General features: G+C 34.5%; 1 protein-coding gene across 1 annotated transcript in view; it reads left to right on the top strand.

The window, feature by feature from the left end:
- The window catches only part of ASXL3 (ASXL transcriptional regulator 3), a gene marked incomplete at both ends in the record, with an annotated part of 110,865 nt that overhangs the window by 42,120 nt on the left and 54,943 nt on the right, over positions 1–13,802 (top strand). The window contains 2 exons of the mRNA XM_083360753.1: positions 10,702–10,810; positions 11,874–11,985. Of these exons, the coding sequence (XP_083216879.1) occupies positions 10,702–10,810; positions 11,874–11,985 (221 nt within the window). The remainder of the gene's footprint in view (positions 1–10,701; positions 10,811–11,873; positions 11,986–13,802) is intronic.

Below are 13,802 nucleotides of genomic sequence, written 5' to 3' on the forward strand. Positions count from 1 at the left end.
ATCCAGAAACTTGTCCATACTGCAAAATTATTTCCATTAAATCTAGAACCGATTGAATCGGTTGACTTAATGTAATAACTAAGTCATCTGCAAACGCTCTCAATCTATAATCTATAAGCTGATTGTCTCTGTTTTCGCAATTTGAATGGGGCTGACGGTCAGAAATGACCGCCATCAATGGAGCCTTGCCACCCGGAAGTCAAATTCTCCGCAATGTTGAATGTGGCTGGGCCGCAAACGCACAGGAGCATTGCAGCCTTCAGGCCATCTTCAGTGACTTGATTGGCGCGGAGATAATTCTCAACTCTGGAAATATATGAAGACTATCTTTCCGGGTGAGTTACATCGAATTCTTCCAGCTTTCCGACCTTCGCTATCTCAGGGAAGTCTTCGCAGCTGGGGCTCGTCATCTTCTTGTCCTGCTCCTCTGTAGGCCCAGGGACTGATCCACAGGGCTCGTGGTCGCTAGCGTGGCTGTGCTAGGCCAACCGTAAGGGGGGGGGGAAATTGCTTTTCCCGCCAGGCGCATTCCAGCCTCACCCCTAGTGACTCTCAGCTCTGTGGAAGGAGCAGGATCCCATCCTCATCACCAGTGTTGTGTACTGGGTTTGTTGCTTGAGAGAAGAGACGAGGCGAGTGAGTTCAGTCAGGAAGATTCTTTATTCACTTGCAGGAACTGAACTGGGAACAGGGCTGCGAATGCAGCTATTTATACCCTGGTGGCAGCCAATAGGTTTAAAGCAACCTATTGCCACCCTAGAGGCAGCCAATGGCAGCACTGGAGACGGGTTGTCTGAGGAGCTGGGAGCTGTTAGCCAGCTTCCTGCTTAAGCAACCTTCCAACCCCACATGGTACACTCAGTAAAACAAGGCCCAATACATTACAAGCCCTTTCTGCTATGGCATCCCACCCCCCACCCCCTGCTTCCCCATGGGACATCATTCCCCAGAAGTGACATTGGATCCATCTCTCCAGTTCCCTAAAACTTGGTTGTGTCAACAGGCCTGGGTATCACAAGTGAAAGGTAATTTGATTAGGTGGTTCCATTGTTAATCTGATGCTGTCTCTTAGCTTTTTATAATAAAATTAATTTTTTGTGCATTTTGAATTTCTTAAAAATTGTTTTATGGTTGTTTGTATGCCACTCAGAGTCATGCTCTGTGAGATGGGTGGCCATGCAGTAAATAAATAGTAACTACATATAAGTGCCTTTTTAAAAAAATCAGTACAAATATTCATATATATTTTATAATGCTAAGCTACTGCTAAGCTTGTAAGCCGCCCTGAGTCTTTGGAGAAGGGCGGGATATAAATGGAATTAAAATAAAAAAAATAATAATAAATAATGAGCTTTTCTTAATATATATTTTTTCTTACACAGGAAAGCATTTCTTTTACTAAAATATGCATTGTTCTATATACTTTTTCCAAATGTATACATTTTTGTACATGACTTTATTGGAGAATAGCATCTCACATTTCAGAAACATAAATATTTAGAGTACAACTGAATTTCCCTTCCTGTATTTAGTAAATTTGCATAAAAATGTGGATCAGAAGTATGTTTCCCAAACTTTACTTCAAAGTTCTTTGTCTGTATGAATCTCTTGTATCAAAAACTAGCTTGGAGAGGAGATGTTTTGGGGATAAGTCCAGGAAGCTATTTGTGCTTGTTAAATATTTTTCATTCTGTTTAATGAAAGCGGCTATATTATCATTATTTGTTTTAAAGATGAGGTAATGCAGAAACTAAATATTCAGTGCTACAAATACTGCTCTGTATCAAATTTAGGGAAAATAATGAAGCACTAAATTGTGTGCCCATATAAATAAATTATGGCTCAATGTTTGAATAAATATTCCTATGAAATAAGTCCAGGCTTTTAACATTCCTAGGAGGATTGTATGACTTACTTTAAGAAAAGGAACAGTAAGACCATGCTTTTTCAAGTTTATTCAAGTTTGTATCCATCAGTGGTCTGAAACTCACATCGAAATAAATCTTGCATGAGAATTAGCTTACTAGATGGAAAGATGCAAGTCTGCAATACGTATAAACATAAACTGTCACAAAAGTCTCCAGTGTCATAAATTTAAACCGTTGCTCTGCCCAGTGGTCCCCACATACCAGATACCTCTGGGCCATTAATGGAACTACCTGTTCATTCAAGGTTGCAGTAAGGAAGACCCGTCCCAGTCTCAGCCATGATAGAGTGCAAGCCAGGAACATTGCAGCTAAGCCAGGAACATTGCAACTGCATGAGTTAACTTGCCTTGACTTAGATCCACACCTTCCTCCCAGGACCTGGCTGTGATTGGCAAGCTGTCACTCCACCCCTAATAGCTGCCCTTCCACTGTGTAACTGAGCAAAATGTCCTGTGACCTACTGCCCAGCATTGTTGTGGGCTGCTAAAAATGACCCGGGGCCAGGTCATTTTGCAGTCTACAAAGCACATTTGAGGGTCCTGATCTAAAGGATTGCTGTAATCACGAAATGCTTTCAGACACAAATACGAAATATGGGTTGTTTTCTTCAGTGATGAGTTTGGTAAAACTCAAATGGCAGCTATGCAAGAAAGTAAAACAATTGACTCCAGGAGGCAGTTTCACTGAAGTGCTGGCTATAATCCAGAAGTATTAGGATTGTTCTAGGCAGCAGAATGTCTTGACCCAGCCAGTCTGCAAAATTGTCCCTGATTCAGCCTAATCATTTCTGAGATAAAAGGAAGACACGATAAAATGTAGGTACACTGGTAATTGAAGCAAGGTGCTTCATGGTGTTTTATACTGAAGATTAAACAGTTGTAACTACAGAGCAATTTGTTGGGGCTTATTATGGAAAGTTACTGATGCATACAGAAGCTGGTGCTTGTTTTTCATAGATTAGCTTTTCCTCACCTGGCAATCTTAAATGCGTTGTGATGACAACTCCCTGAATTCCCATCCAACATGTCCACTAGCTAAGAAGTCTGGGAGTTGCTGTATTTCTGTGAAACTGTGAAAGGTTGACATATATATATTAGCTAAGACTTGCTTTGTCTGTGAAAACAAAAAAGAAAGACGATAGTGTCATGCCATAGTATTTATTATTCAGTATTATTTCAGCAGTTATTCATTTCTGACTTGAGTACCTGAAATGAAATGAAATGGAATCATGTTAAACATTGTTTAAATCTGGGACTCCAACATGGTATCTTAGGCATCACTGTATAACTGGATAGTCCCTTGTTGCTCAGCAAACCCTGTGCCCATTCTTTATATATTTGACTGTATTATTTCCATTTTAAACAAAATTTAAAAGGAAGTAGCTTCTTGCAAAGCAAAGTATCATTCTTCAGATTGATATTCATTTTTATTTCTAAGATATATCTTTGGCATTTGTTTGATTTGCCTTTCATACAAATCAGCCATCAATAGACATATAGAAATAAACCACATTTACACACTATTAAAAGAGACAATAAAAAAGCTAAAAAGACCAGATCATATCCTTCCTAGCAATCTACACCTGATAAGCAGGGATTAAACAAGCAAACAAACTGAAAACAATACTCTGATCAAGGAACCACCTAAAAGAAAAGCATATTCCCACCAATATTGGTGTTAGGCGCAAAGAATCAGGACCATTTATAAGGTTGCAGGTTAGAAGATTTATTCATGCCTATAACCAAGAATCTGGTCAACTAAAATTTAACTCTAAATTAGTGCCAGATATGAGTCAACAGAATTCAGGAGGGGTTGGACTTGGAGTGCTTATGGGAATGCAACAACTCTAAGCTAATGATGTGCTTACCTTCACCACCACCGCCCCCAGCTCTGCCAGCTCTTTTCCTACAACTGACAGCACAAGTCACAGTATATAAACAGAGAGCAAAACCACTCACCCACTAGCACAGATGATGTCACCTGTTCAGGTCATGAAACATCTGCAAGCAAACAGCCAAGCTCAGAGAATACCAAATACTCCACAAAATGTAACTTTATTTCTGAGAATTTTATTCAAATGCATAAATTACCTTAAAAAAGAAAAACGATGAAAGGTGCTTTGTTTGAAAATATGCTTGCCTGCCTAGGAAAAAAATAAAGATCACTTAGAGTTGAAAATATCCTAGAGCTTAAATTAGTGGCAGGGGATAATTTTATCAGTTGGCTTTTGAATATATTGACTTTGGGTAATTTGCCACACCCATCATTGCTAGGAATTTTTTTGAGTTGGCAAATTATTCTTATAAAACATCAGATGTGCCCTACGATACCAAAAGTTTTTGTATATACAGTATTTTTAATTGGTGTTCAGAAGTCAGTTAATAGTTGTTATTTCAGGTGGAGAAGTAAAATGCTAGATATTGATGTTATTCAGAAGATATTGATTTCATGTTCTTTGAGGATTTTCTAAGCAATAAAAGGGAAAAATAGTTTGAAAAACATTGCTATATGTGACTGGAAACATTAACATATTTCTTTTGTGTAAGGGTTCTCTTAAATTCAGATTGGCAATACTTGTTTTCACTTATTTTGCTTTTGCTTTCTGAGCAGATTTTTTTATATGTCTGTTTTTTAAAAAAATACACTAAAAAGTAGCATATTATTAAAAAAACATGTCAGAGAGCTAAGTATGAGAGAAATGAATAGAATTCATACTTTAAATATTAATGCATGTGTTTTAAAAATCAGTGATTTTCCTAATCCTGAAAAATCCTCAAAGCAGCTTCTACTGTATGTTCTATCATAGTCTCCATCTTTTATGCTTTCCATTGTTTACTATTGATGTTTTTATGACAATCTATAAAATGAAAATGAAACTGATATTGAAATAGTAAAAGGACATTATCATATAAAAGACCAAGTTGCAGTTATTTCAGCATGTGAATTTTCATTAAAGAACAGAAGCCTACAAAGTTCTAATGAATTTAATGGCTAATTTTAATAACTGAGAATGAGAGTTATGTACCTATTTAGAGAATTTTAATTGTTCAGGGAATCTATTTAAGGGTTAATTATTTAGGGAATCTAACTGTTGGCATACATTATTTTTGTGGATATGCACAAATAGTTCACTACTATAACTTAGACTTCCATTCAGTCCTAGAATCAGCTGTTCCTATTGTTTTCTGAAAATTGTGATTGGATTGATTGATTGATTGATTGATTGATTGATTATATGTGGTCAAATTAGTGTCAGCCTCTTAGCAACCACATAAATAGATTTTCTCCAGGATAGCCTATCCTCAACCTGATCTTCCGGTAATACGACTATTGCTGCTATAATAGAATCCATCCAGTTTGCTGCTTGTCATCATATCTGAAAATTGTAGGATCATGCAAACATGTTTAATCAAAACAGGGCTTTCAAAATTAATAAACAAGTATGATGCCTTTGTTGTGATCACTAACAAAATTATAGAATTTCAACACTACAAGGAATTTGAAATCATTTTTATTGTATAATCTTGAGCGTTGGGGAGAATAAAACTTTTTATTGTGTTCATGGAACTTTCTAGTAAGTTAATTTAGAACTCTGCTTTCAATTTTGCAATCCAATATATTCTTACCTGGGTGTAAATCCCACTGAAAAGCTATTTTCAATTAAATTGAGCAATGCCACTTTAAGCCTTGGAACTGATGTGACTCTAGGGTTAAGTAATGTTATTTATACTGGGTAGGATAGCAAATTTCTTCAACCAGGATTTCTGATGCATTTCCTATGCATAGAAACTATGTGTTTTAAAACAAGATGTTGGATATGGTATTGAGATAGCTGCTTAGTTAAAGAATAATACTAAAAATAAATCTGTTTGAACTTAGAGATTTCATTACAATATTTTATCACATAACTCATAGAAACAAATTGTCCTGCATTGAAGATTCCTCTGTATGATGCTTTTAAATAAATTTACATTCTTTTATGCAGCCTGTATCTATTGAATCTGTTGATTGATTTTGACTGCAGAGTCCAGCAGAGGGTGCTCAATGGCACAAAATAGTGTAAACTTCTGTTACTAAAGGGAAGTGTGAATTAACTCCTTAGATTTAATGGTACATTTGCTGCAATATAGCATCATTACCATTTAAAAAAAGGTGAACTTGGTATTAGAATAGGTTTTGAAAAATACCTAATGGTAATAAATTAGATGGTGGCATATTTAAGATTAGGAAATTCTCAAATATAGTTCCACCAGTATTTGCTTTGTTCTGTTTGGGTTTTCTTCTTTGGTTTATTTCTTTTGGAGTTGTGCCTATTGTGCTTTTTTTATAGAAAGTAAGTTTTATTAATGAATTTTAGAGTTTAAAGGATGATTTTATTTCTTTTGTGTAAGTCTGTTCACATCTAATTTACAATTAAAAAATAGATTTTTATATTACAGATAAGGTATCATAATGTCATAAACACCTTGATATTGATAAGAATGGCAAAGTGTGATAAATATTGTTCTTCTGGTAAATATTATACTGTAAATATGTATAATATAAAGCTGCTTGTGTCTAACAGCTGTTAGGTTAAATGTTGTCTGTGTCAATTGATTATGAGAGACAAAATATAAGCCTTAGTGCTGAAATCGACAAATAGAAAGAAAATAATAGAAGAAAATTTTTCTGTCACATACTCAAGGGTTTCCATTTCAAATAATTGACAATGTTATTTTAAATTCATTGGCTGAATTTGAATAGGTTAAACAAAATAATTACATATGATTTCAAATGCTGGTTGCTAATCAACCTCTGTGAAAACAAATATGGTTCTAAGATTTGTGAAAATAGCATTTAATTCAAAACCAAAAGTCAGGGCTTGGCATATATAGAGGAACAGAACATGAAGAATTAATTCTCCTAAGGCCATTCACTGCTCCCTTTCATCAGTATGTTTCATCAATACCTATTTCCTTGAATAGAATAACAGTGAATCTTGGCATTATTTGAGAAATCACTTTTTAAATAAACTAGATTGATCTGAATATCCATATTATGCCACAAATTCAAAGGTTTGAGCTTTTCTATACAACATTTGGTCTCAATAATATCTTTTTACTATTTGATTTGTTTATATAATTATTGGGGTAGTTCAAGACTAAAATGAATATAATAACTTTTGAACTGTGGCCCGCAACCTGGTTCCATGGAGAAAGGTTTTTCCACGGATCGGAGGGGGCCTGGTTTTGCATGCTGCCTGCATTTCACGGATGGGACTTTGCTTGTTTGTGTGGCCCAGTTGCTGGCATGCCGCAGACCGGTGCTAGTCCACGGACCAGGAGTTGGAGACCCCTGCTCTTGAGTATTAAATAAATTCTACCTTAACAGTCTATATTCAATTATTATCCATCTTTGTACTTTATATTTTTAGTTTCTGCTTTTCATGCTTAGAATATTATATTGTATAAAAATATTATATAAAAATCCCTGTTTGAGTGGTATGTGCTCCCTCAATCTTGGGTTCTTTACCAGTGGCCTGTGTGTATGAGAGTTTTGCACAGTTTCTTAACTATTCTTCGCGCTTCACTCTTCTGGACACAGTTCTGATATTCTTGGGATCTGTTGGAGACACTCTCAGCTTAAGAGTCACTGAAACCACATTGGCCTTTACTTTCTACATCCTCTCTTGTTCCTACTTCAGGCCCTGGTACTTCTCATACTTCTTCCTGATGTTGCTGTCACTTGCACTGCTATTTCTAACACCACTTGCTGTCTTCTGGTCCTTGACTACTACTACAAGGTCTGATTGATTGGCCATTTAATCTGCGTGGCCATTTAAATCTGGAAGTCTTAGCCCTATTATTCTCTGCAACTTTCTGCAAAATCTCCCATCCGATACAGCATATTTTTGTTGCATTATTTTGTTTGAACTGATGAAATAATTTCAGCTATCAATTGGTACAGCATCACTGAGTTTTCGCTCCTATTCAACTGATTACAATTTTTTATTTATCTAAACAATTTTTAAAAATTAAATCTAAGACTGTTTGATGATTCAGATGGGAAGTAAGCTTCTTAAACAAATAGTTAATAGGGAGAGAAGATGAATGCATGACAACCAAGTATATAGTCTGTAAGGAAAATATTAAAGGCATTTAGATCAAAACAATGTATTTTATTCACTTTTCAGTCATGAAAGCATTTGTTTCAATTCCCAAGGATCTAACCTCATAATTAATTCTAGTTTCACTTGATATGAAATAATGTGTCTCTGTTCGTGTATAGAGTAAAGTTAATTCATCTTGTCCTAATAAATGTGACATGTAATTGCATGTCAAATTTTTATTCTATTTAGATATTTATTAGAGAAATCTGTGTATTATTCATTCCTTTGTTAAACTGCTAGGCTATGCTTGAGGTAGCTTGATTTTTAAATATTATATTGACTTCTTTGTGAGTCTTGATAGGCTAAGTCAGAAATGTGTTTGGAAATTTTGCTTCTTTTAGGAATACTCTTGTTTCTACTTACTGATTTGTAAATATTCTACCTCAGTTTTTTGGGAGGAGTTCTGTGGACTATAGTACAGATTACACATGTATGGGAGAAGAAATGCCATTTCTTCTGAGTTCCACTATTAAGTCAGTCAGACTAATGGGACATAAGAAGGATCTTGGGAGAAGGGGGAAGAGTTGCTGCCTGGTTAAGAGAAGGCATAGCTGCATAATGGGGAGAAAAAGAAACTCAGAAAGGAAGCTCCTTAACCTCTGAGACCATAAAAGAGATGGTGGGGATTTTGTACAGATGCACAAGGCTTTGCTAATATAGCCTTACAATATAGTAGAATTGGCTCATCTGGTCATGTTTCCTGTCGGCTGACAATCAGTCACTAATGCTAAATGAAAGATGTACAGGTAGTCCACATTTAATTCAATGACTCATTCAGCAACCATTCAAAGTTATGATGGCACTTAACAAAAAGACTTTTCATAGTTGTGACCATTGTAGCATCCCCATAGTCACATAATCATGATTCTGGTGGCAGAAGGCTTGCAATTATGACAGCCTCAATATCCTGCTTTCATGTCATTAGTACCTTTCATTGCTGGTTTCCAACAGGTAAAATCAAAGGGGAAGCCAGCAGGAGAAGGATTCACTAATGATGGCAATTGGAACTCCCATAATTGCAGTTGTAAGTCAGCGCAATCACCTGATGCATATACGGACTCTTTCGTCCTAGCAACATCATTCATCTACATTTGTATTCCCAATATTTTATTCAGGCATTTCCTTAAAATGTTTCTATCCAGTATATTTGAAACAAAAACAGCTAACAGCTATATTACCCAAAATCCTTTCTAAAATCGATCACTTCCAATATGATATCGGCTCCTATTTTGCTGTTATAAGTCTTCGGTTTAATGAAGCAAATGCAACAAATGAAATTTCCGTAGGGATATCCCCCTGAAATAATGGACATGTTCATTGTATGCAAAGAAGTACATGGCTCTTACATGTTCATTAAACTTTGTTATATTTATGTCACATGAATTTATAATTTGATAATGCAAGTGACATAAATTTACATGAATGATAAATTATGCAGATTACCAAATCGCTGCATTTTATAGTTGATTGACAGTGAGATGGGTGGTATGTACAATAAATAAATAAGCAAACAAACTTTCAGATTTAACAAAAGTTCAGGATGAACAAACACCCCCACTGAATGATCCATTAAAGCAAAGTTTTATTGTAATATGCAACATTTAATAAGGACATAATCATAATTTGAAGTAACAATTACAATTGATATTACTTAATTAAATTATCTTGATTAAAATTCATTCAGATTTGTATTGTTTCATTAAAAGTTGCATAAAGAGAAAAGCTTGCAATCTGGTGCTTCTTTTTAACTAATTTAATTAATTGTGGATGATTATAGTCATGATGCTTAAAGTTCTTCAACAAATAGTTCCCAAAACATGTGTTCTTTACACAAAAGATACAATAGAATGTTTTTGACTTGTTTAATTGGGTTCACCTCTTCTAGTTTTAGGACTTGGATGGAGAACGGATCATGATTTAGATCATATTTATGTAGAACTATTGAACATTCAAAAAGTTTCACAAACTTTTCAGCACTGCTATATATATTAGGATTATTTCTTAAACTGCAATTGATCCTACACTTCCAAGCAGAATCCCTTGAAATCAAAAGAATTCCCAGTATATTTAAGAAAGTTGCCCATCACAGAATGGCTTCAAATTACTGTACTGTTTTCTACTTATACCAAGATATATGGTTTATACTGGCTGTGTTAAAGCAATGCTGCCCATATTTGTTCATAGCTAGCCCTTGCAATTTTAAATGTGGCTGTTCAGGAGTTTTTTTAGCATTCTTTTGTTGCCTCTCCATCCTATGGAATGCAGCTGCCCATGAACTTGTACCATTTTGATCATTCATGTGCAACAGCCACATTGTCTATAACATTCTAAAAATAAGACATTATGGTGTTATTTGCAAAGTAATTTCACATAAATATTTGGACTCTAGCTCTTTTTCAATGCTGAACTGTTTACTGTGTGAAAATAGCATAATTATAATTTGCAGACTTTTTGCCTGAAGCTGAAGGGGCAGATGCATATGATTAAGTTTCAACTGGCCTGTTATTGTAATGTAGATGTTGGGAGGTTTTCAGGATTTTTTTAAAGTGAAACATGAGTTTTAAGAAGAGGGAAGAAAGTTCTGAGAAACACTCCATTTTAGCCAGCTTTATTTTTGTTTTTCAGTGGCACTTCTCCATTAGCTTGTCTGAATGCAATGCTTCATACCAACACTCGTGTTGGTGATGGGACATTCTTCAAAATTCCTGGCAAGGCAGGACTCTACGCACTCAAGGTGAGTTGCATATTTTTAGAAACAAAATTACCCAGCACTGTGAAATCTATGCATTGAATTAACAAATCATATAAATAAATTAGATTGACGTCATTAGGTTGGGAACAGAGGTAAATTGTATTTGAAACATTTGAAGATAGCACTTAATATGATTTCCAATTGAGATAAACTTTATAAGTTAAACAAAATTCAGGAAAGGCATGGCTTTTATTTTCTTTTTCTAGCTGAGATTTTAGATGTTGCCCTTTAGAAATAAGCAAAGATTTACTTGTTTATTTAGAAATAAGCAAATATATTCGCATTGTATTTGAGAAAGAGACATTTGGAAAGATTTATATCATGAATGACAATTCTAGAGTTAACAAGGAACTGAAAATGTAAAGCTGTGATACAAGTAAAGATTTTATCTGAACAAGCAGAACTATTTATTTAATCCTTAATGTAATAGTGATATGTGAGTGAAAGGAGGAGGCATTATTCTGAAACTGATGGAATGTGGCATTTTCTTGAAGTAATCAAATGGAATAGGCAGCACTTTTTTCTGAGAAATAGAAATATGGGCCATTTTCTACTAACTGCCAGAATTCAAAAGCAGCTTTTGCATTTGATTAGATTTTCTTTTGTGTAGTATAGTTAGGCTTTACAGGAAAAACACACACACACACACAAAGGCCACTTTTAAAATGTAGGCGCTCCATAAATTTTGAACTGTGGAATTTGTTATGTAATTATAGAATTATGTTCCACCTAATAAAAGCAGAACATAAAAAAAGTATTTGATTTTATTCTGCATCATTTTTTGAATGGTTGGATTTTTTAAAGGAATAAGTTGGTTTCTATGAATACTATTTCATATCAGTATTCATAGAAACCAACTTATTTCATAAGCTGCATTTTTTATTTAAGTTTCTAGAAGGCTTTACAGGTAGTGTGTCTTGAGAGAGACTTTTTCCTTATTCATGAACTTGTCAGGAATCACATTTTATTTATAGAACGTTCCTAAGAAGCACATTCTTTTTTGAAATGTGACAAGCAGCATGATGACATATGTTTTTACACACAGAAGGAAGACACTACATGCCCAGCAGATGGAACATTGGATTTAAGTTGTGAATCTGAGTTGGACAGCACTGAAATGGCTGAGACTAACAATAGCAATGGGGAAGAAAATGGAGGTAAAATATTATTTTTATTGTTTTTATCCTTTGATCTTAATGGAGTGTTTATGTGTTGAGGAAGTTATATATTTTTATTTTAGATCGTTTGTCATGCTTTGCAAATACATGTAAGTATTTTCTGGCCCCAATAAGGCCTATTTTAAAAAATTATAAAAGATTTCGGTTCTCATTCCAGATCTCTTTAATAGATTTGGAAATCTTAATATCTAAAAATTGAATTGTTAAGTTTCATGCACCAGATGCATTGTTTATTTGGTGTTCTTTATATCAGATGGCTCATGGGAAAGAGTTTTGGATTATACAGTTTCTAGGGTTGTAAAAAGAACTGGAATTTGCAGAAAATATCTTTTAAATATTAAATATAGGTACTTTAAAATAGCATGCAGAATTGCATTCTGTTTGTATTCTTCTAAAAATGAAGTTTGCTAGACTTCTTTTCATCTGTTTTAAATATTTTACAACATTGTTAATTTACAGATTGCTTTTCCATCTATATTAGCCTAAGCTGAAATTGATGCTATATATGTTCGTAAAATATTAAATATGTTATTATAATTTAGTAAAGCAATAATTTAAACAGTTTGTTTTTCTTCTGAGAATATTGGTTTTCTGTTAAGTAGAAAATGGTAAATAGTGCTTGCTTTATTTACTGTTTATCATATTTAGCATGGAAATTTTAGGGACAAAATAATGCAGACTAGAAATGGAAACTTTAAACTTTAAAAAGAGCAACAATGCAACAATGCCTAGTAGATTGGATACCTAGATGTATTTGCACGTCTAAACAGATTTTTGATGCTATTAACTTCTTAATCTTTCAATATGCTGTATTATTTTCAAAGACCAAGTTATATGTACAGGGTTAAAGAGTTTTAAATACTTACCAATTAGAATAATTTGACAAGTAATAATCAAACTCTGACAACAAAATTATTTTCAATTATTGAAGGCCTTTCTATATATGTAGCCCGTGCTGTTGTTAAAAGTGAGGATAATGTCTTTTTCCTTGCAATAAATCTGCACATCATATTTGTGCTTAACTGTGCCTTACATATCTAGAAAGTCTTTATTTTCTGCTGAGAACAATACAATACAGCAATGATTTTTCAAATGTTCTATCTTTAGGGAATTCTTTTCATTCTCCTACATGTTTTTAAAAAATTCTAGAAAGTGTGAAGGTAACCCTTCCATTTTCATGGAGCCTTTTTTAAGGCCTTTTGGGCCTTATGGCAGTGAATACTCCACTGGCTGTAGAGTATTGTAGAACAAGATTCATAGTGAGATGTTTAAAGGAAATAGTGTCATAATTATTCATTTCTTTGCTGTAAAGGATTCTGAGGGCCTTAAGTTGTTCTTGTAGTAGCTGAAAAATTGATGAACCTACAGAATTATGTTTCCCTCTCCTGCATTCTGACAGCACAAATACAAGGTACTTTCTGTTCAGGATTGAGCTATGGCTAGTATTAAAGTGTCTTTTATTGTCATTGGATTTTTAAACTAAGCTAGTGTTTATAGAAGAGTGTTTATTTAGGCCTTGTGGCATTTTTAGAAAATGTCCTATTTTCTTAAGAGAGATTGGGAGGGCTCGCTGGGTTCTGGGGGTGAGTGGGTAGCCTGTCATTTACAGACACTTCATTGCTGACCTCTTGGTATAATTTAATGATGGTTTTCTTCCTTCAATTTCTGATGCTACAATTTGGATTCAAATGGAAATAAAAACTTTGCACATCTGGCACATTTTCACAAAGACGGGTTTTTCCTTGTCCTTGACAAGCATAGTTTCTATCCTGTTGTACCACATTCATCAAGTCCAT

This window comes from Vipera ursinii (assembly GCF_947247035.1).
Source record: "Vipera ursinii genome assembly, chromosome: 3".
Classification (NCBI taxonomy): domain Eukaryota; kingdom Metazoa; phylum Chordata; class Lepidosauria; order Squamata; family Viperidae; genus Vipera; species Vipera ursinii.